Genomic DNA, 19823 nt, shown 5'->3' with positions numbered 1-19823 from the left:
ATACCATCATCCCCTCAAGGACATGGTCGCACACACATGACATCTGGATGTCATGTGAGTCCCACAGGCACAGAAAATATCATAAGGATCAGTAATAGGCATAAACCTAGTGAACCTGCTAGACATGGCTGACTGGAAAACAAGTGAGGCAAATTTGAACTCAATGGCAGCAAGGCATTTGATACCCAGACACGGGCAGTGCACAGACCCAGCAATGAGATGAAAAGAAAACATTTATTTATAAAACTTATGAACTGCCTATCAACATTTCTAGATGGTTTACAAGATGACCACACAAAGCTATCTTACAAACTAGCAGGAGATGGAACAAAGGACACGAGGCCACACAATGAATAATCCTGCAACCAAAAAAGCCGAAAACAGAGGCCAACAAGCAAGAAAGTGAGGAACCATGAATGGTGGGCTCCGCAGGAAAGAAGAGACTGAAGGAGCCTTCGTGTGAATACATGGTATGTTGGCATGCTGTGCATACTCAGTGAGGCACAGTCAAAGTTCTAGAAACTTTGACATAAAGGTTCCAGGCTGGGATCCATTGGATGTTGTCACCCCACTTGTTAGGACTCCCATCTTGTTTGTGCTCGGAGAATGAGAAAGCATTCAAGAGGGGGGATTAGAAAGGAAGAAAGAGAAAGTGGCTGGGATGCAAGAGTTGTAGGACAGGTAAAACGGAGAAAAGCATTTGGGCATACCTTGAGCTTTTCAGTTTTGCCCAAATTACATTTAGTTGAGGGCATAGGGGCAAGAGTTGGGGAAAGGTAACTGACTCAGGGTCTTCTGGTCTGGTACATATGGTAGTGTTAGAAACTGTCATGTAAATGTTAATGTACATTTCTAGCAAGTAGGTGCCACCAACAAAGCAAACTGAGGGAAATAGAAGAGAACTGCCTTGTTGGTGGGGCTTAGCTGCATGCAAGCTGTATTGCTGCATACATGGTGATATGTGGTACTATCAGATGTATGAGATAATGGTGACTAAATATTTCAGAACTCTAATAAACTAATCTCAGGATAAGCAAACTGGAGAATAAAATATAACCTTGTCTACAGCATTTGGATCTAAAATTTCATACCCTGATACTATCTCTTGTTTTCATTAACAGGTGGTTTGTACTGAAATGGAGATGGGCCTTACTTCTAGTTCTGCTCAATTACCACTAAATGTTACTACACTATATCTCTGCAACAACAACATAGCTTTCACTGCTACAGACAACAAAATCCTCCAAACCTATGTCAAGATAAATGAACTTTATCTCAGTGATAATTTTACTGAGCTATGTAATGCCAGTTTTTCCAAACTGTCAAAGCTTAACAAAAATTTCCAATGGAAAATGGAAGATAATCTACACATGAGAAATTTAACCCTTGATGGAAATTCATGGAACTGCAACTGCAGCCTTCTGAGTTGGCAAAAATGGTTGAAGTCCAAAAAATCAGTAATAGGCAAGTTTTTTTTTAATTTAATATTACGCAAAGGTAATTATTTATAATGATCTTGTCTCTCATTCATCAGAATGCCAAAAACAAAAATGTGCTGCTATTACAAAGCTGAAATACATTTCTTAATTAAATGAACAGCTGAGGAGGAGATAGCCATGAGATAAAAATGTAAATTGTAAAATGTCAGGCTGGAGCATCACAGTGTAGAGTTTGGAAGGAGATACCAACAATATACTTCACCTGCAAGTACAAAGACCTCATTAACATAAAAGCAAGTCTGCTTATCGTAAACTGTGTTTTCCGTAGATAGCAGGATAAATTAGCCATGCTTTCTGGGAGCGCCCCCTGACAGCTCTTGGCGGGAACGTCTCCTAGCAGCAAAGTCTTGCTGCTGCACGCCTGCACAGTGCCTTCCCATGTGGCTAACAGTCTCTCCTCAGTTGATGTCAAAGCATAGGACAAGGAGAATAAAGAGAGTAGGTCAATAGATGGAGAAAGGAAGCATAGAACAATCAGGGAGGAGGGTGGGAACACATGACTAATTAATCCTGCTATCTATGGAAAACACCGTTTACAGTAAGCAAACTTGCTTTATTTCGCAGATAAGCAGGCTGAATTAGCCATGCTTTCTGGGAGTCCCCAGCTTAAGGTTTTGGAGCACAGACAGTGGGTAGCGTTAAAGAAGCTGAGCTTCGAGTCTGTGAGTCCACTGTTTTCTGTCTCTTTCTTATGTCGTTTTCCTTTTTTTTTTTTTGCAGAGAAAACTGTTAGTTCGGTGGACAGCTCTATGGATTAGTAGCATGACTTAAAATTTCAGAGCCTATTTGCGCATCCAATTTGGTATGCCATTACAGGCAATAATGGGAGGCGAAAGTGTGTAGAGATGACCAGGTTGTTGCCTTGCAAATGTCTTGAAGAGTAACCAGTCAAATGGGCTATCGAAGCTGCTACTGCCCTTGGCTGGTGGGCCTTTGCCTTCGATGCAGAGTTTCTGATCGACTATGATAGCAGAAGCTGATGCACTGTATTAACCAGCTGGCCAGCGTGCATTTAGACACTGGAAGTCCTGGGGCATTCAGGCTGTAGGAGAGAAAAAGTTGTGAAGGCCTACGAGGAGAATGGGTTCTTTGTTTATAGTAAGCCAGGGCTCTCTTGCAATCCAGCGTATGTAATGGTGCCTCCCTTTCTGAGGCATGAGGCTTCAGAAAAAAGGTTGGCAGTGTGATTGTCTGGATGACGTGGAAGGCAGAAACCACCTTGGGAAAAAAAGGACAGATGTGTTCGCAGGGTGACTATCATGTAGAACTGAAGAAAGAAGGATAATAAGGATAATGCACCAGTGCTTGCAGTTCTCCCACCCGTCGGGCCGTCATGATGGCAACAAGAAATATCAACTTCCAGGTTAGAAACTTCAAGTCTACCTTCCCAAGCGGTTCAAAGGGGGGGGGGGGGGGGGGGGGTGGTCATCAGTGTCTTGAGCACGACATTCAAGTCCCAAGGAACGCCAAGGGGCATCACAGGGGGCATGAGCCATAGGGCGCCCCTCATGAAGCGGGAGATTAAAGGATGAATAGATATGGAGACACCCTCCATGAAGGAATGGTACGCTGTGATGGCACTGAGGTGTTCCCTGATGGATGAGATAACAAGACCGGTTTGAAATAGTAGGTGAAGTATTTAAGCAGCTGTTCTGGTGAAGAACAGAAGGGGTCCAGGGACCAGCGGTGGTACCGTGACCATTTGGCTGCATAATTTCTCCTCATGGAAGGTTTCTGTGCTGAGATTAGGATATTTTCGAGTTCCTTACACTGGGGAGATGTGGCTTGAAGCTGTATTGAGTGTGCTAATGCCCATTCCAGTAGAAGTACGGATTCTTTGCACAAAATCCTGGAACTGGACCCTTTTTCTTTGTTTAGATAGTACATGGCTACCTGGTTGTTTGTGTAAATCATGACCAATTTGTGTGCAAGAAGCCGTGGGATGGTGCAAACAGCATAGCCAATGGGTCGGAGTTCTAGTAGGTTGATTCGGAAGTTTCACTCTGCCTGCGACCAGATCCCTTGCGTCTTTAGATGCATTACTTGGGCCCCCCACCTCAGTCGTGGACCTAATCTGTAGTCACTATGATCTGGTGAGGCGGAAGTTGAAAAGGGGCACCTGAGAGCAGATTTTTAGGTCACAACCACCAGTCCACATCTCTCGCCATCGAGTGGGATAGTATTATTCTTCGCGACATCAGGTGAGAACGCTGGGACTACTGGGACTTTAAGCCCGATTGGAGACGACGCATGTGGAGGCAGGGGTGAGGTATTACATACGTGGCTGCTGCTATGTGACCCAAAAGTGTCAAGATTTGGTGCACAGCAGGTTGTTTTAAACATCTCAGGGCTCTGGCCAGGGTTTGAAATGTGTTGATCCTATCCTCTGGGAGGAAGGCCTTGCAGAGTTGTGTGTTGATGAGCGCACCTAGAAATTGTAGAGTCTGAGAAGGGTCGAAGTGAGGTTTCTCATAATTTATTAAAAAGCCCAGGGCTTCCAAACAAGATAGAACTTGAATTTGATGGGTGTGAATCAGATCTGGGCTTGGGGCTACTAGAAGCCAATCATCAAAGGGGAAGACTTTTATGCCCTCCTTCCGAAGCTGGGCCACAGCTACCGCTAGACATTTAGTGAAAACCCTGGGTGCTGACAAGAGGCCGCAAGGTAGAACTTGAGATGGATAGTGTTCTTTTTGAACTTGGAAGCAAGGTAGCGCCAGGAAGAGGTGTGCATGAGAATGTGAGCATAAGCATGTTTGAGGTCCAGTGAGCACATCCAGTCTCCAGGCTGGAGGTAGGGCAAGATGCTCTTGAAAGAGGTAATCTTGAATTTTTCCCAGATGAGGAATCTGTTCAGTGCTCTGAGATCCAGAATAGGTCACAGTCCACAGATCTTCTTAGGTGTGAGGAAGTACTGAGGGTAGAACCCCAGAGACCATTGGGAATGGGGTACTTTCCATATTGTTCCCTGTTTCAAGAGGAGTTTGACTTCCCGTAAAAGGAGGAGAGTATTGATTCACGAGTAGGATGGGTCAAATGTGATAACATGGGAAATAATCTGAAATAGAGACGGTAACCATTCTGGATGATGCCGAGGACCCAATTGTCAGACGTAATCTGTTCCCATGCTGCTGTGAAGGAAGTAAGGCGACTGCCTACAGTTCACCGTAGCTGTGGCCGCAGCTGGATCAAAAAGATTGTTGGTTTTTGGGAGCAGCAGCTGGGGTCAACTTGGGAGTGTGCAGAGTCCAGGCCCGAGTCCGTTGTGTTTGTGGTTCTGGTGGTTAAGCTCTCTGGCTGCCGTAAGATGGAGGACGGGATGGTGGTTATGGTTTATAAAAGCTGCGGGGGTAGAAGGGCCTCCTTTAGGAGGAATAGTATCACTTCACGGTAGGCCGATCCGAAAATAATGTAAGGAATGACATCGCCACACTCTGCTCCTTAAGTAGCAACACTGTCTCCCAAAGGTTGTTGATGAATAAGGAATCTCCTTTGTAGGAGAGATCGGCAAGTTTGTCGTGGACATCTTCGCAGATCGCACTCGCCCGAAGCCACGCTATGCAACATGCTGCTACAGCGCTGTTAAGGTTTGGGCCAATAGATCAAAGCCCTCACAGATGGTGCACAAAAGGTGACGGAGTCCCTCTTCAAGATCGTTTCCCATCCACTTATGGAGGTCCAACCCTGACGGCTGATCCTCCTCCAACTTCAGGAGTTGGAGGCACTCGTACAGATATTGTGTAATATAGAACTGGTGGTGTTGCACCTTAGCGTTCAGCAGGGAACCCTGGAATACTTTCCTTCCAAAATCATCCAGGTACCGATTGTCCTTGCCCAGTGGAATATTGGAATGCAGCCGCATCTTCCTGGCTTTCTTCATAGCAAACTCCAAGATAATTGAGGCATGTGGAAGCTGGCGAAGTGGGGAGACTTGCGCATAAGAAATGTTTATTCCATCTTTCTGGACGTGGTGGGCATGGTAAAAGGAGTCTTCCAGGCTTTGTCCATTACGGCATCTAAGACTGAATGGGATGGAAGAGCCATAGGCTCAGCTAGGACGTCTAAGATCTTAAGGAGGTCGTGTACTTTGGACCATGGGTCAGGTAGCTTCTTAGTCTCCAGATTTAAAACGAAGCCCACCTTCTCCATAAATCTGGAGTAAGAAAGGTCTTCAGATGGTGATATTGGTTCCGGCAAGCCACCCAGAGGGTCAGAGGGGATGCCTGTGAACGAGATGGGCGATGGCGGAAACAGGCCATATGGTTCCCTGCCAAAAGGACTTCCTCGCGGGCTCAACTCTCTAACCACAAATTCAGGATCCGAGCGTGGAGGAAAGGGTGGTGTGGAAGGACCTGAACCTACACCAGAAAGGACTGATGGGGAGCCTGGCTGTTGCGCAAGGACCCCTAAGTCGAAGAAGTTCTGAAGAAGCCCTTTGATCTGACACAACGTCTGAAAGGCTACTCCATTGAGCTTGTTGTGTGGTTTAGCTGTTTTTCTCCTCTTTTTTTTTTTTTTTGGGGGGGTGGGGGGGGAGGTTCCCGAGAAGCATTCATGTGATGATTTGTGAGAAGTAGAGAACTTCCTATTGGACTGTCATGTCTGGTCACCATCCCTGACAGAGGTGGAGGAAGAAAACTGGTGCGAACAGTGGGGGATGTCCCCGTCTGACTCCCCTGAATAATCCAGGTCCGATAATAGTATCAGGAGTAGCGAGGTGGGGGGGTGTTCCCCTCGCTCAGAACTTCATGGGGCCGAGTGTTGTCTGAGCTCCGAGACTCGGTGTTCAACATGGTGGTTCTTTAGTTTAGCCTTCCCATGTTTTTCGATGGGGTGCATCATATGCGTCGTGGATCACCCGACACACTGCTTGGCGTCAAGTGCATCAACACAGGTGCCGGCGAAGTCCTGGATTGGATGTTGTGTCGACCGATGCACGACACATCGATCTCTTGAGTCTCCATGCGCTGACCACTGCAATGTGAACGACACATCTGAAGCCCAGACCGAGACCAGCTCCTGTTGAGGCCGTCTGAGAGGAAGCTCTCTGGCCTTACCTTTGTCCTCCGAGGTCTTCAGTTTAGAGGAGGATTGCAAGGAGGAAGCCTTGTTTGTGTCCTTGGGCCTGCTGGTTTCCCACACCGGGGAACAGTGAGTCGAGCGTTGCGAGGCATAGGACCCCGATGCATCTCAGTTCCCCTCCCGAAGATGGGCGATTTTTTGCGGCCCTTTGCCGGTGGGCCCTGGGGGACATTCTCCTGCAGTCCTGGCATACCGTCATGGTTGGGCCAGAGGCAGAGGTTGCAGACCTTATCTGTCATGGACATTATTCTGCCACAGCGGCAAAACTTAAAACTGGGGGCCTTGGGGTCCATGGTTAGCACTGAGAAGTGCTTTTGAGGGGGTTCTCAGCTGAGAGAAACTTCAGAGAGAGAAGAGACAATGAGAGAGAGAAGAATCCGTGTCCAATCGCACACAGGGAAAACGAAAACTGAGGAGAGACCATTAGCCACAAGGGAAAGCACCATGCAGACGTGCAACAACAAGACTTTGCTGCTAGGAGAAGTTCCCACCGAGAGTCGCTAGGGAGCGCTCCCAGAAAGCATGGCTAATTCAGCCTGCTTATCTGCGGAAAACCAAAGTTATAGTTTGACAGAGGTACTAATCTCATATTACTCAATCAACTGAGAGAAAAAATATTTTAAAAAGTGGCCACTATTGTAGCTGGTCATAAAGCAAATGTCTTGGGTAGAAAGCAAAATTGCTTACCTTGTAATAGGTGTTATCCCAGGACAGCAGGATGGATGTAGTCCTCACATATGGGTGACGTCACTGATGGAACCCTATTGTGGGAAAACATTCTGTCAAAGTTTCTAGAAACTTTTGACTGGCCCTGTGAGGCCACTGAGCATGCCCAGCATGCCATGATATTCTCTGCCACAGGGGTCTCTCTCTCTAGTCTCGTATGTAGCAATAAGCTTTAGCAAAAATAAAATAATAAACGTATCAGACCCAACTCCGCAGGGTGGCGGGTGAGTATCTGAGGACTACATCCTGCTGTCCTGGCATAACACCTATTACAAGGTAAACAATTTTGCTTTATCCCAGGACAAGCAGGATGCTAGTCCTCACATATGGGTGATTAGCAAGCTAGAGGCTGAGTCATTTTGTAGTGAAGCAACAGTGAACTATTGATGGAGAAAATGAGGCAGCCGAAGATCACAGCAGGTTGGATATAAAAGGAGTTGGGATTAAACTGGAAACAAGTTCTTTAAGATAGATTGTCCATAGGCTGAATGTTGTCGTCCCTGCTTGTCCAAACAGTAATGAGCTGCAAAGGTGTGAAGAGAACTCCATGTTGCTGATTTACATATGTCAAGGATTGGCACTGAACGATAGTGTGCTACTGAGGTTGACATTGCCCTTACTGAATGTGCCTTTACTCGCCCTTGGAGAGGAAGGTTTGCTTTTTCATAGCAAAACTGTATGCAATCTGCTAGCCAATTGGATAGAGTATGTTTACCCACTGCTTTACCTGGTTTGTTTGGATCATAAGATACAAAGAGCTGAGTGGATTTCCTGTGGACTGCAGTGCAATCTAAGTAAAAAGCCAGTGCGCGTTTACAGTCCAAGGTATGCAAGGCCCGTTCTCCTTGGCGAGAATGAGGTCTTCGAAAGAATGTGGGTAAAACTATGGATTGGTTTAAGTGGAATTCCGTAACTACCTTGGGGAGGAATTTTGAATGTGAACGAAGAACCACTCTGTCATGTAGGAACTTTGTATAGGGTGAGTACGTGACAAGTGCTTGCAACTCACTAACCCTTCTAGTTGATGTAATGGCTATGAGGAAGATAGTCTTCCATGTGAGAAATTTAAGATCACAGGAATTCATGGGTTCGAATGGAGAACGCATGAGCCTTGTTAAGACCAGATTCAGTTCCCATTCTGTGACTGGTGGCCGTATTGGTGGTTTAAGTTGAGTTAAACCTCTCATAAACCTGCTGACAAGCAGTTGTATGGATATTGGTGCATCTCCCATCTTATTATGGTAAGCTGAGATTGCACTTAAATGTACTCTTACAGATGAAGTCTGGAGATCAGAGTCTGAAAGATGGTATAAGTAGTCTAATAGAGAAGTTGTGGGGCAGGAGAAGGGATCAATACTCTTTTGCCTGCACCACAAAGTAAATCTTTTCCATTTCGAAGAATAGTTCTTTCGTGTTGAAGGTTTACGTGAAGCTATAAGCACTTGAGATACATTGGTTGAAAGATTGAGTGGTTGTAAGATCAAGCATTCAACATCCATGCTGTCAGGGATAGGGATTGAAGGTTGGGATGGCGCAACCTACCCTGATCCTGAGTTATGAGAGTGGGAGCTACACCCAGGCGAATGGGATCCTTGATCGAGAGGTCTAGAAGTGTGGGAAACCATACTTGTCGAGGCCAATATGGGGCTATGAGTATCATGGACCCCTTGTCCTGTTGTAGCTTCACTAGAGTTTTGGTTATGAGCGGTATCAAAGGATATGCGTATAGAAGGCCTGAGTTCCAAGGGCGAGCAAAGACGTCCTTGGCTGGCTGGTTTTTCTGTTTGTGTAGAAAACAGAATCTGTCCACTTTGTGATTCAGATGTGACGCAAAGAGGTCTATTGTTGGTTGTCCCCAACATTGAAATATCCTGGTCGCTACTAAGGGATCCAGGGACCATTCGTGTGGTTGGAACTGATGACTGAGTCGATCTGCCACTACGTTGTGAATGCCTGCCAGATAAGTGGCCCGAAGAAACATTGAGTGTGTTAGGGCCCAGTCCCAAATCTGTGCAGCTTCTTGACAAAGGAGATACGAGTCCGTACCTCCCTGTTTGTTGATGTACCACATGGCTACTGTGTTGTCCGTTTGGATCAGAGCAGTTTTGTGTGAAAGGCAGTCCTTGAACGCACGCAGCGCATAACGTATAGCTCGAAGTTCCAGGAAATTGATTTGAAATGTTGCTTCGAGTTTTGTCCAAGTACCTTGGGTTTGGAGATTGTTTATGTGAGCTCCCCAACCCAAGGTGGATGCATCTGTAGTTAAAGTTATCTGTGGGACTGGTTGTCGGAAAGGAAGGCCCTTGCGCAAATTGTCCTTGTTCACCCACGGAAGTAGAGATAAACGTAGTTGGTGGGTTACTTGAATTAGAGAGGACAGTGGTTGAATGGCTTGGATTCATTGTGATCGTAATGTCCATTGGGTTACTCTCATGGCAAGCCTTGCCATAGGAGTGACATGAACTGTGGAGGCCTTGTGGCCTAGTAAGGTTAGAAACTGATGAGCTGTTGCTTGTTTCTTTGAGTGGAGCGAGTTTGCCAGTAAGGAAAGTGTTTCTGCTCAATACTCGGGTAGAAAGGCCTTTGAGAGGATGATGTTCAATTCTGCTCCGATGAATTGAAGCAGGTGAGATGGAGTAAGATAGGACTTTTGATAATTGATGAGAAAGCCCATGGAGTGAAGTAGAGTAATTGTTCGACTGAGAGAAATTAGAGCTCCTTGTTGAAATTGACTCCTGATGAGCCAGTCATCTAAGTAGGGAAAAACATGGACACTTTCCTTGTGCAAGTGTGCTGCTATTACTGCCAGACATTTGGTAAATACTCTGGGAGCAGAGGCAAGTCTGAATGGAAGTACTCTGTACTGGAAATGTCGATGACCTACTATGAAGCGCAGATACTTGGGATGAGGAGGGAATATTGGAATGTGAGCGTAAGCGTCTCGAAGATCCAGAGAACAAAGCCAATCCACTGTTTGAAGAAATGGAAGTATGGTACCTAAAGACACCATCCTGAACTTTTCTTTCTTCAGAAATTTGTTGAGATTTCTGAGGTCTAGGATGGGACATAGGCCTCCGGTTTTCTTTGGAATGAGGAAATAACGGGAATAGAATCCTCTGCCCTGCTGAGTCCGGGGCACTGGCTCTACAGCCCTGGCTTTCACAAGGGTGGATAATTCTACTTGCAATTGGATTATGTGATTTTCGCTGAGAGAAAGAGGTCTCAGAGGAGAATCTGTTGGAATTGAGAGGAAATTGAGTTGGTAACCTTGAGATATGATTGCAAGTACCCATTGGTCTGTTGTTATTTATTTATTTATACTTTTTTTATACTGACCTTCATGAAAAATATCATATCAGATCGGTTTACAATGAACAGTGTGACAAGAAACAATAACCTTAACAAAAAACAAGTTGCAAGAAAGTTACAATAAAACAGGGGTACTGGGGTGGGGAGAAGAAAACGCTAGCAGCGGAAGGAGTAACTCAGTAACAATAACGGTGCTGTCATAGTGACTTTGCTGAAGATTGACTAGTTACCAGTCTAATATCCATGACCTATTCTTTAACCAAGCTGGAGTTGGTTTAGTTACAGGAAGGCTTGAACCCAATGGGTGTAAAAGGAGGATACTCGGCCTCCTACCGGAAGCTCTGGATGAAGATTGCAGAGATGGCTGTGTTCCCTGGAAATGGCCTCAAAAACCAGCAGCCAGACCAGTCTGTGGTGGAGGTTGAGGTCTGGATGGTCTAGGCTGAGCCCTTTGTTGCGGCCTAGCAGACCTGCTTCTAGATGTAGGGGGGTAATACCGCCTCTGTCTATAGAAAAGTCTTCTAGAATCCTTCCTTTGAGGCCTACGAATTGGCTGCATAGGTGGATCCTGTGGGATCGATGAAAGCTGTCTTAGGGTCTCTGTATGCTCTTTTAATTGAGCAACTGCATCTTGTACCTTGGACCCGAAGAGGTTATCTCCAAGACATGGAAGATCTACCAACTTGTCCTGGACCTCAGGCCTGAGATCCGAGGCTTTAAGCCATGCCCAACGTCTGGCACTTATACCCGATGCCACCACTCTTGAAGCTGTCTCGAAACCATCATAGACCGCACGGACCTAGTGTTTGCCTGCTTCTTGCCCTTTATGAATGATCATTTGGGCTGCTTCCTGATGTTGTGATGGAAGTGATGGAATAAAGTCCTGCATTTGCTTCCACAAATTTCTTTGGTACTGGGTCATGTATAATTGATATGAAGATATCCTGGAATTCAACATGGCCCCTTGACAGACTTTGCACCCCAGGGAATCTAAAAATCTGTGATCTTTTCCTGGGGGATTTGAGGAATGTGGTCTAATCCTCTTGGACTTCTTCTGCACAGACTCTACCTACTCCTGGTTGTGGATATTCCAATGGTGAGTCATCCAGGTGTTCTTTTCCCGGTTTGGGAGGAAGTGCACCGGCCACCTCATCGAATCTCTTCATCAGAAGTTGGTAGAGTGCCATTTCTGGACGTCCCGGGTCCCCGGGAGAGATTGGCATCGATGGTGACAGCAATGGAATAGACTATGGTGTCGTTATCTTCGGTGGTCGTGCCGGCATCACCTTAACTGGAATCGTTGTAGGTGACGGCATCGATGGAATCGTCGGTATCGGTATAGTTACTGACTTCGGTGGAATCACCGGCATCGGCAAAGGTACCGGCATCGGTTCAAGAACCAGCATCGGTGACGGCACCGGTATCGGTGATGGCACCGGCATAGTCGCTGGAATAGGTGTGTGTTCCTTCAGGGCCTGGAGTACCGCTTGTCTGATAAAATCTGACAATTCCTGCGATACAGCTGGTGTAGTCAGAGCAGCTGTACGCGGTGGCGGTGTAGGCGTCGATATCACATCCGCAGAGCCCTGTGGAGGTTCGATCAATGCAGGTATAGGCCCCGGCGCCGAAGGTAGTGGAGTTTCCTGAGATTTTTGCCATTTAGTGGTCGGTTCCTCCGGAGAGAGGGGTGTCGCTGGAGTCAATGTGTGTCAATGTCGGTGACGATGTTTTGGTCGATGCTCGACTACCGACCTTATCGATGCCATCGATGGCGATGGATGATCTCCCAATCCCTCCAGACATTTATTCAATAAAATCCGCTTTGTAACTCCCACCGGGGACGACTTCGTTGATGTTGAAGGAGAAGGAGAAGGAAGGAGCTGAAGGTGAAAGAGATGTTCCATCTTCTCCTGTCGAAGTTTTCTTCCTTTAGGAGTCATCTCTTCACATTGAGGGCAGGATGAAACATCGTGTTTATCTCCTAGACAGATAACACACTCTAGGTGTGGATCTGTTATGGACATTGTTCTTTTACAAACCGGATATTTTTTAAATCTGGAAGCCATTTTCTGTTGACAGCTGTCGAGACAAAAATGGGAAAAGAAACTGAGAGAAAGTTTTTACTAAAAGTAAAAATGAGACTAAGTTTACTCACCGACCGGTGGAAAACTGAGAGAGATCCCTTATGGGAGAAAATTTTTGAGAATTTGACGACTTTTCAGTCAGGTATATTGTGAGGAAAAACTCACGAGACTCCTTGATCCGCGATGCTTTCAGCAGCGCGGAAAAACGAAGACTAGAGAGAGACCCCTGAGGCAGAGAATATCATGGCATGCTGGGCATGCTCAGTGGCCTCACAAGGCCAGTCAAAAGTTTCTAAAAACTTTGACAGAAAGTTTTCCCACAATAGGGCTCTGTCAGTGACAAGCATCCTGCTTGTCCAGGGATAACATTAATTTATTTTGTTGCAAATTTTTATTTTTTTGAATGCTTTTTAGTTTTTTTTATTTTGGCACTCAATTATAGTGTCATCAGCACCACCTAAACAGAAGCTTTTTAAACCAAATCATCCTCTGCATTCAAAAAGGCTCTCTTTAGATGTTGATGATGACTGCATTTTGAATAGGTGCCTATAGTCTACTATAAAAGAATTTAAAAAATGAGAAATTGAAACTAAATCAACTAGTACTATATCCAAGATATCTGTTTCATAATCAGTCACAAGACAGAAAAAAAACAGGTTAATGATCTCTTTTATACTATAAAGAAACATGCATTTTTAAATTAAAAGTGATGCGTACCAGATTTTTAGATTTCTCTTACCGCTTTCTCCCGTGCCATCAATATGCTGGAATAAATTTACTTTGTATCACATCAGAACGAATTCGGGCTCACAGAGAGCATGTATTCTAAATGTCCCTGTCCTCTATAGATCATATAGTTTCCATTGCCTGCAAATCCAGTATTTAGATCTCTTGTTAATTGGGAGACATGGTGAGTGAAGGAGTTGGGAGGGTGGGCATGAAGACTAGGAGTCTGACAGAAGAACTTTGACTGCCTGTAATATCATAAAAAGTGAAAGTATCATAAGCACTCAGCATTTCATCTCACTGCACAAATTTCATTAAGAACCCAATAAAACTTCTGTATTGAGATGAAATGTTTATTCCGTGTAATAATTTTGCCGTACAATGACACATGGAGCTTAAAAAATCTTTTGTGCTCTATTTTCAATTTTTTTCTGTTTTAGTACCCAGACATTTGACAATATTTAAATAACTTTTTTCAATTCTCTGATAGCTCTTTAACATTTAATAACATAAACAGGGTTTCAACGTATGTCAGTCTGTATATGCTTTTAAATTCAGGAACAAATTCATGTTTCAAAAAAATAAACCAAAAAAAAGTACAAATATCCTGACAAGTCAAATTCATTATATCATTTTTAAATAGTGAAATTTTTGTCCACTATTCAATGCAATTTCAGCAATGAAAAGAAATCCACAGAAAAGAATTGTGGAAGCAAAAGCCCTATGGGATTTTTTTCCCCAAAGCACTAAATTAAAAAACTGAGCCAAAGTTCCACAGTTCTTTTTATACAAGTTTTTCTGGGGTATACCTTTCCATTTGTTGCAGAAATAATCCTTGGGGCAAGGGATACACCATTTCAAAACAGCACAAGCAAACTGATTGACAGATATTTTATATTTTATTTTGACTGAAACGTAATGCAGATCCTAAGTTGTTTGTGCCATATAATTGTTTTCTGTATATAATGTGCACGCATACAAATCTCTAAATCTATTTTTCTTTGCCCTGCAGCAAATAAGACTATCACTATGTGTGTTACTCTAGAAGACATAGCCAACATCTCTATTTATATAGCCAATATCAAGACAAGATGCCTCGCTAGAAATAACTCATCTGAAGTTATTTCAGCTTCACTTCAAACTACGAAACCTGCAAACTGGGACAAACACATTTCTACAGTTTCCTCTAAAATCAGTAGTGCTAGCAACACCTCCACTCAGCCAGGTAAACCCCAGTATATTTAAATTTCTTGTTTCAATTCTAAATTAGATAGAGAAAGGAAAGTCTTTGCCTACTACAAAAGTAGTCTTTGCTTTGTCAGTACTCTGGAGAGTACTGCTTTATCAGTAATCTGGAGAGAAGCTTAGCCTTTCTACCACTTCCAACCCTAAGCTCCCAGGTAAGAAAAGGGCCTATGATGTGCCTTGTCATCTACATTATTTACAAAGATCTGGAGACAAATTCAGGCAATATTATGAAATGTTTTTCAAAACCCATGAAAACAAAGTTGCTTATCTATAATAGATGTTCCCTGAAGGCAATAGTTCATCAGTTACACATATGGGGATGCCATCCTGACAGAACCAATATGGACATGTTTTCCCAGGCTTTCGAGGAAATTCTCATATGAATACGTGCAACGTGAAAGCAAAGTTGCTTACCTGTAACAGGTGTTCTCCGAGGACATCAGGATGGTAGTCCTCACATAAAGATGTGACCCATGTAGTCCTCACACATGGGTGACATCATCGGATGGAGCCCTGGTCTGGAACTTTGATCTCAAAGATTATAAAACTTTCAGACATGCCCTACTGAGCATGTGCAGCTAAGTCAGCACCCTGCCCTCTAGGCAGAGTCCCTCAGTCCATCATATCGCTAATACATGGAGAAACCAACTCCCAAGGGAGGCAGGTGGGTGTCGTGAAGACTAATATCCTGCTGTCCTAGGAGAACAGCTGTTACAGGTAAGCATCTCTGCTTTCTCCAAGGACAAGCAGGATGGTAGTCCTCACACATGGATGATTCCCAAGTGAAAGACTGTTCGAGCAGGAGAAAGCAGGAAACCGCACCATGCTAAAGGCACCATCTCTTTCCCTTTTGCCTGTGAGGCAGCCAACCCTCAAAGGGATCTAGACAGGAAAAGAGTTGGGTTCTACAAAGAGAAAACCATAGAAACGACTGAGACACAAAACCCCTTGCATAGCGGGGCAATTAAGGCAGAGGAGTGATGCAAGTGAGAGCAAGAAATATATTCCACATCATGGAAAACATTACAAGCAGGGTTTCCGATCAGGAAACTCTGACGACAATAGGCCTAGAACCTCCTGGATACAGGAGAAAGTCTAGAGATGTAAACAAGAGAAAGACTCTTGGATGAAGACTGCATAGTTTCCTTCACTGTTACAAGACAACCGAAAAGCCAACTGGGGCCCAAGAAATCCCCAGAAAGAAAATGCAGTCCACTGGCATCTGAAGGACAGAATGCATCTGTAGATGTATGCCCATTTTTGGCTGATAGGCACAAAGAGCAGAAAAACCCAAGCAATGCTTGGAAGAATAATCAGCAACAATGGCAGGTTCTGTAAAAGACCCTACGAGCCAGACATAGCTGACCATGCAGAACAGCATCAAGAGTTTCAGGGGATGAAAAGCAATCTCTGAATAGGATCGCTAGCACAAACCCCCGAGCAGGGAGATAATTTAGGCCTGAAGTTTACCCATACTGCACCCTGTTAAGGGCAGGGCTATCCCCAACTTGCCTACAGGATAGTTCAGGTAAGCAGCAAGGCACTAAGAATACCCTAGTGAAGTGAGAAAAGCTAAAGGCAGCACTGGCCAGAACTTGGCAAAAATTTAGGGAAAAGTGTTGCATCTTTCCCTGTAGGTATACACTAACATATAGTACGAATGCTCTAGCTTTTCCTCCCCTCCCATCGACATTCCAACTGGAAGTCAGAAGGAGCGAAGAACACAAGGAGGCAGACCGCTGGACTGCAGGAGTAAGAACTAATTGCTAGGTTGCATATTTTAACCCCAAGCAAATAACTCACTGCCAATTCCAGTAGGGAATTACCCACTAAGACAGAGCCCTCAGGCTGCTTAGAACAGCTGAAACTGAGAGCGAATCCCCAGGGAAGAAATCCAGAAACACACCACCAAGAGACAGGAAGCCGGGGTGCCACAAGTGCAGACCCCTGTTGAACAGGATTTCTTCATTGGCCTGGAAACTCTAAGGCTACCAGGGCAGGGTCAGTGTGATCGTGGAACAGACTGCATGAACCTGGCTTAGGTATTAATATCTCAGCCATGATTACATATAAATGGAAAGACGGTATATAAAATATCTAAATAAATAAATACTTTCCCCAAGGAAGCACACTGTCTAGTAAATGGAACAATCGTTGCATGAACCAGGACTCCCCTGTCCACAGACAGGGTTATTCCTAAAATGGAGAAGTATAGCTTGAAGTGACTGCAACCAAAGAGCAGCACCTCTGTTGTGAGGTCCCTCATCCCCAACCCCATCAGCCATGGATATGGCGATAGGTTGAAAGGCATACTTGGCAATTAGATGGAATAGAAACCTCCTCACTGTGGTAGGATCACTGTGATAAGAATGACTGGCAATAGTAGTCCTTATCAAAAAATGCCCATTGAGCTCAGCAGGTATAAAAGGTGACTCCTGGATAGGAGAAACCCCTAATCATCACCGGGGAGCTATTCTGGAATGACTCCTTCTTGAAATAGACCTGCTGTGCCTTAGGACGACCTAAGGAGAGCACTACCACTCGACTGGCTTTCGGAGCCCACAAGGAACCGAGAGCAACTACTACTCAGAAGCAGTGACATCCCTTCTCTGGGAAATGGAGAACGAGGGACACCCCTTGTAGGGGTGGACAACCAGGTGTCCAGAGAGAAACCCATAAGGGTTGTCCTAGAACCCAATCAATTCTCCCCTTCCTGAAAGGACAGGAAAGCAACAGGATTCAGGGCATCCTGAGCCCAAAAAAACTTTTTACTCTACAGATGCGTTACAATCACTGATTGCTGAGGTTCAGAAGCGATCAATCAACCACTAGCAGCTACCCTCAGATGGGGTAGGCCACCACAGTAATCAATGGAAGGACCCCAGCAACAACTGTCCAATCACCACCACTGCTGTCCCCCAGTCCTGGCCTTACAAGGAGACCTTGAAGCACGATCCATCCAAGGCCGAAAGCCCTGTCGTCTGAGGTCTTCAGTGGTACCTTCAGGGTTCTCAAAAGAGCTCCGGCAGTCAATGGCCTTGAGGATGACTAGGGCGCTCAATGGAGATCCCTTGTTAATGGTGCTCATCCTTGTCAAGAGTGGCATCAGTGACCAACATGTACGATGGCCTCGATGTCGGCTCCACACCTCGATGGTATTGAGGCAGCTCTTCACCGCGATGGTATTGAGGCCACATACCACGATGGCCTCGAGTGTGGCCATGGTACAGTCTCCATGCACTCCCTTAAATTACAGCTGCAAGACAAGGGAAAACTTATATGTGAGATGTAGTCAGATGTAAAGGCATTTGAAAGTAAACAAAGGCTCCTTGTAAAACATGTGAGGGAGGGAAACCTGGCTGATTTTCCTACTTCTCAATAGATGTCCATTGAACAGCAGGAGTCTCATTTCCAGTAAAAAAAAAAAAAAGAAAAAGAAAAGAAAAGAATAAAAAAAATAATAATAATAAAGGGCTTTGAGATACTGAAAATGCTGAAGACTGAGTTCAGCAAAGACTCTGTAAACTATATACCCATACCAAAATATTTGCCTTTCTCAAAATCCATTTGAAGTTGATATAGAAGAAGCCCTGCCTTTTTATCAGTTTGAGCTGGTCGAATTACAAGCCAGTAATGACCTGAAAGACTTGTTCAAGTCAAATAATCTTAACTTCTATGCCACCCTTCCCTATTAGACACATCCAAGCATTTTTAAAAATGGGTCTTAAAACGTCCACCATCTTTCACTAAACCTACATATGCACGCAGTCCTTCTCAAGAATTAAATTATTTAAATCTAGGATATGATCAAGAATAATATCTGTATCAGGCAATGAGATTGTGGGTGAACTGTCAGTGAACTTTCATGTTTTCAGAATATTAAGTTTAAATGTATATCATTTGTGCTGTTTTTCAGTTGTACCTTGCTAAGAATCATTTTTTAATGATCTGGGAGGTGCTAAATTGTCCAATATCTATTTTGGTTGGTTGGTTTATTCATCTCCCGGCTCTGGAAATTCCAAAGGACCACCACTCCCACCCTACTCTGGAACCCCCTCAGCTGTTCAAAATGCAAATGTGGCCCTTATCCCAAAAGGTTTGGGGACCTTTGCTCTTCAAGGAGGCAGTCTGAACTCCTGTGCCCTCTCCAAAATGGTGCACAAATGTTAGATCATGTAGGTCTTGGAGGACAGTGGATCTCAACCCAGTTCTCAGGACACACGTAGCCAGTCAGGGTTTCAGGATATCCACAATGAATATTCATGAAATAGATTTGTATACAATAGAGGTAGTACATTCAAATCTATCTCCTGCATATTCATTGTGGATATTCTGTAAACCTGACTAGCTAGATATGTTCTGAGAACTGGGTTGAGAACCACTGTGGTAAGATACTGTGCAAGCGTGGAGCACAGTATTCTGATAATGCCTTCTCTCAAAACAGTTGTAGGTCTAACATGTCCTAGAGGGCACTGTGGGATGATCCTTAGATTTCTATGCATGTTTTATGATGGATTCCACTATCAGAGACTCTTGGTAATTCAAACTCATTGAATCACCTTTGAGAGAGAGAGAGAGAGAGAGGGACCCAACCAAGAGAACAGAGTGTGGAGTCTCTTACATACATTATGATAGAGAGGGTGAATCGGCACAGCCACCAAGTTTTGGGGCATTCAGATACTTGAGAAAGCCAAACTAAGGATGCCCTGAGCTGACCTCGACCTACAGCTCAATTGGAATGGCCTTTGTCATTACCTGAGCAAAATTACAAAATCAGAAGTCTTCAGGAGACTTATTCACTGCTTGTGGAAAAGAGTTCTAAAGGTGATCTGTTGAAACTTCTTGTTCAGAACCTATTCTGACCTATAAGGGGACTTCAATGACTACTCAGAATCTCTTAGTATATACTGGGAATGGCATCTGGGTCTATGATGTTCCTAGAGTCAACCACCTTTTGGCACCCAAAGTCATCTCTCATGACTTTGGAGCCAATCATTACTGAGAACCCTGGAAGGCTTCCTTGTCCAAGGCCATTTAGCTGTGATTCAGTGTACTTGAGGCTGACATCAAACCTCAATGTTCAAAATTTAATATTTATGCTATGATACTTGGCACCATAAAGTAGGCAAAAGTAGGCAAATCACACAAT

The 19823-nt window shown here is 44.5% G+C and overlaps 2 protein-coding genes across 5 annotated transcripts in view; one reads left to right on the top strand and one right to left on the bottom strand.

Annotated features, from left to right (window-relative positions):
* IFT74 (intraflagellar transport 74) overlaps positions 1–19823 on the bottom strand; it is a 584252-nt gene that overhangs the window by 374955 nt on the left and 189474 nt on the right. The gene's annotated exons all lie outside the window — the stretch shown is intronic.
* Positions 1–19823, top strand: part of LRRC19 (leucine rich repeat containing 19) — a 79396-nt gene that overhangs the window by 56371 nt on the left and 3202 nt on the right. For all 3 annotated transcript variants that reach the window (XM_029606433.1, XM_029606444.1, XM_029606423.1), the window contains exons 3-4: positions 1122–1464; positions 14439–14651. In XM_029606433.1, the coding sequence (XP_029462293.1) occupies positions 1122–1464; positions 14439–14651 (556 nt within the window). The remainder of the gene's footprint in view (positions 1–1121; positions 1465–14438; positions 14652–19823) is intronic.

The sequence above is a fragment of the Rhinatrema bivittatum genome, chromosome 1, assembly GCF_901001135.1.
Source record: "Rhinatrema bivittatum chromosome 1, aRhiBiv1.1, whole genome shotgun sequence".
In the NCBI taxonomy this organism is placed as follows: domain Eukaryota; kingdom Metazoa; phylum Chordata; class Amphibia; order Gymnophiona; family Rhinatrematidae; genus Rhinatrema; species Rhinatrema bivittatum.
This window is presented reverse-complemented; position numbering and strand designations above follow the sequence as displayed.